The sequence below is a fragment of the Elephantulus edwardii genome, unplaced genomic scaffold (assembly GCF_000299155.1).
Source record: "Elephantulus edwardii isolate Elephantulus edwardi_28Jun2011 unplaced genomic scaffold, EleEdw1.0 scaffold00098, whole genome shotgun sequence".
NCBI lineage: Eukaryota > Metazoa > Chordata > Mammalia > Macroscelidea > Macroscelididae > Elephantulus > Elephantulus edwardii.
In genome coordinates, this window is record NW_006399848.1 from 974,072 (window position 1) to 977,737 (window position 3,666).

General features: G+C 32.9%; 1 protein-coding gene across 2 annotated transcripts in view; it reads left to right on the forward strand.

Annotated features, from left to right (window-relative positions):
- The window catches only part of DMTF1 (cyclin D binding myb-like transcription factor 1), a 48,012-nt gene that overhangs the window by 30,653 nt on the left and 13,693 nt on the right, over nucleotides 1-3,666 (forward strand). For both annotated transcript variants that reach the window (XM_006891440.1, XM_006891441.1), the window contains one exon: nucleotides 176-333. In XM_006891440.1, coding sequence (XP_006891502.1) covers nucleotides 176-333 — 158 coding nt within the window. The remainder of the gene's footprint in view (nucleotides 1-175; nucleotides 334-3,666) is intronic.

Genomic DNA, 3,666 nt, shown 5'->3' on the forward strand with positions numbered 1-3,666 from the left:
TTAAAATTTAAATAATTTTTAACAAATTTAATGGGTAAAGTTTATCAGTTGAACACTTTAATATAGTAGTTTCCTAAATGCTATTGATGAACTTTCAGATTAAAAAACAAGAACTTTAAAAGTATGCATATGCATTTTATTAAATCCCTAAATCAAAGAAATGTAACCCATTTAGGCACGTGGAATAAAAGACGCTACAGAAATCATCTTTGAGATGTCAAAAGATGAAAGAAAAGATTTCTACAGGACAATAGCATGGGGTCTGAACCGGCCTTTGTTTGCAGTTTATAGAAGAGTGCTTCGCATGTATGATGACCGAAACCATGTGGGAAAGTATGGAAATTTTTAATGTTGCATGTTTTCATGTAATCAGGAAAAAATTTACAATAGCTGTTTATGTCTTTAATATACATACAGTTGAGATCTAAGCCTTATAGTTTACCTTTGAAATAATAGTCTACAGTTCATATTCCAGGTCCATGTTGTGTTGTGGTTCTTGTATAGCCAACCTTACTTTACGTGGGCCTCTTATAATTTAGTGTCTAAACTTCCGTTTAGGTTAAGTTTAACATTCTGTTTATTAAAGTTGTCCTAGTCTTTAGTAAAATAACATTATAATAAAATGTTTCAGATTTTAGACATGTCACAACAATGATAAATTTATTGCAGCATTTCCTCCATTCATTTTTACAGTAAGCATTTCTCAAAATGGAAAATAATACTTCTTTTTAGTGCATGAAATTCTGCTATAGGTAGTGTATGTGTAAAGGAATTATTAAGATTGTGCAATCATTCTTAAATGAATATTCATTTTACTTTGGGAATTTTAATTGTAGTATGGCTAAGTAGATACTGTGCTAGTCCTGCTTTCTTTCTGTTCAAACAGCTTTCTGATAAGTGCACTTTTAAAATGTGAAAGAAGTGAAATTGGTTTTTTTTTATTAGTTTTAATGAACATTTACAGAGATTTTGGGTTTTCATTCATTCATTGTTGCACCCTTCTCCCCCCCCATTTTTAAATTTTACAAAGCTTCAGATACGTATAATCCATTTTCTGGGTAAAACAACCAATGGAAGTAACTATCCAAGTAGGGAAAAAAACCTTGCAGCAAACAATGACTTGCATGTTAGGTGCTCAATAAATATTTAGGTTTCAACATCTCCAGAATTGGAGCTGCTTAAAAATAAAAGAATTTCAGAAGAGTCTAAACTTCAAAAAAAGTTTTTATAGTAGCATTTCATACATTTCAAAAAATATATGAGGCATACCAGTGTCCTTTTACCTGATAGATATAAATTTATGTAATAGGTTATCCAGGGTACCCTATTACTTGCTTTTTCTTAGTATTATGATTTTGTGATCTATCTCCTAATAGCTCCTTCATTGTGCTGGTCTGCCAGTTGTCCATTCCATACTCTGTATAGTCTTTTTTTGGTTTTCTAATTTGTATAAATCTACAGATGTGAAATATTACCTGGTTTTAATTTCTCTGATACATATAAATTGCCATTTGTATTTCCTTTTTTGAAAGTCCTGTTTGTGTCATTTGCTAATTTTTCTTGTAAATTCATAGAAGCTCTTAATGTTTGTAGAATACTATTAGGAATTTACTTGGAAGCTCTAGTACTAGGAAGCTCTGCTGTAGTCCAACGAACGGCACAGTTCAAATCACCAACAGCTCTGCAGAGCATGGTTGAGCGATAGTCTCCTCTCATGCAGTTTACTGCCTCTGAAAACCTGTTAGAGGGTCAGTTCCAACTCAACGGCACACATCGTCATCATAACTTATAATTTGACATGCTAATCTTTCTCCCATGTAGTGGTCCGTTCCCCCCCCCCCCCCCCACTTAGATTTTACCAACAAAAGTTCTTTTCAGTAAGTTTTTGACACTTAAAAAAAAGTTTTTTGCCCCAGAAGCAGTCTCCTATATCATCATAAGATGTTATGAACATTCTTTGGTTGATGTTTACCTTTGACACTGGTTAACTTACCGACACAGCTTTGTTAGTTGGGAAAGAGCTCTTTGTAAGATACTATGCTTACCAAAAGGCCGCACATTTGAATGGGTTGAATCCATGAAAGAAAAATGAGCCGTTTCTTCCCATAAGATTTTCTTCCCATAAGCCTCAGAAACCCAATGAACGGTCACCACAGGTTGAATGCAATCACCCTCCATCACATTCATATATTCATCACATGTGAAAAGTACAGTTTCAAAGGTCTTTTTTTTTTCTCTATATATGGATAACAGTTGTCCCAGCATTATTTATGGAATGTCTTTTTTTCTTCCCTTAATTAGCAATATCTATTTTGGCCTAAAATAAGCTTCCACAAATTTGTAGACTTCTTTTATTTGTTCCTTGGTTAATGTTAGTCCTTGCTTAGTGTGAGGCACGCTAGTGTCTCTGTAGCATGTTACACCACTAACTAAACAGTTTTGTGTGTCTGTCTGGTGGTTTGAATCCACAAGCTGTTCAAGAAGCAGGCTCCTCTTAAGATTTACAGCTTCAGAAACCCCATTGAGTCACACGAAGTCCTAATTGGCTCAGTGGCAGTAAATATGAATTTTTATTTTGACTTCAGCATAGGACTGTCTTCAGAACTCCCTGGTGAGTTAGATCTTGATAAATGTATTGACTGCTCTTGATCCATTGCTCTTCTGTGACAGATTTAAAATTTAGTTACAGAGAACTATATCCCTAGTGAGCTTTTAACTGGGGTTGCATTGAGTCTGTGCATTACATTAGGGAGATTTTCTCTTGAAAAATCATGATTATGTAACTCTTCAGCTTAGTTACTATCTTTAGATAAAGTTTTTAGGATCCCCCCCTCCCCCCATGACTTGTGTAATTTGCCTGGGATTTGTTTCAAATCTCATTTAATTTTTATAGTATTATAAGGGACAACTCTTGAAAATTTATTTTATGTAAATAGTGCATGTGTGAGAGATAATTAACAATCCAGCAACCTTGCTAAAGTTTTCTTTTTTAAGTTAAATAATTTTTCCATGGATTTGGAGGCTTTATATATTGGGTCATCACAAATGATTCTGTTCCAGTCTTTATACTCCCCCCTTTAATTCAAATAAAATGGATTTTCCTGGTTTCTAACAGCCTTTTCATGTATAAATGTTGAATTTGTATTAACTGTTTTTTCTACATCTGTTCTAATTTCACAGTTCCTTTCTGTAAATCTGGTTTGTGTTTAAGTACCTTTTCTCCCCCTTAAATTATCACAAATTTGTATTCCTATGATAAACTCATTATTTTGCACTGTTACATTAATTCTTTTACGTACAGCCTGGCTTATGGTGCTAAAATACTTTTGGGATTTTCAGCTTTATGTTAATGAAAATTTCTTTAACTGTCCTCATCTAATTTTGCTATGAGTTTACTCTGGCATGGTAAAATGACAAAATATCCACACTAGATTTAGAGTCAGTTTTGTTTCAACTGTTTGGCAGAATTTTATTCATTTATTATTGTTTAATCTCTGCAACATTACTAGGTGTACATAATTTTTCATTTCTAACTTTTTTGTCAGAGGTTTATTTTTTCTATTAGTTTTAAAATGGATCTTTCTGAAGAACCAACTTTTATTTATTCTCTATACTTACTTTCCAGTTCTAATAATTTTAGTTTTTTTCTTTTTATAAACTTATTTA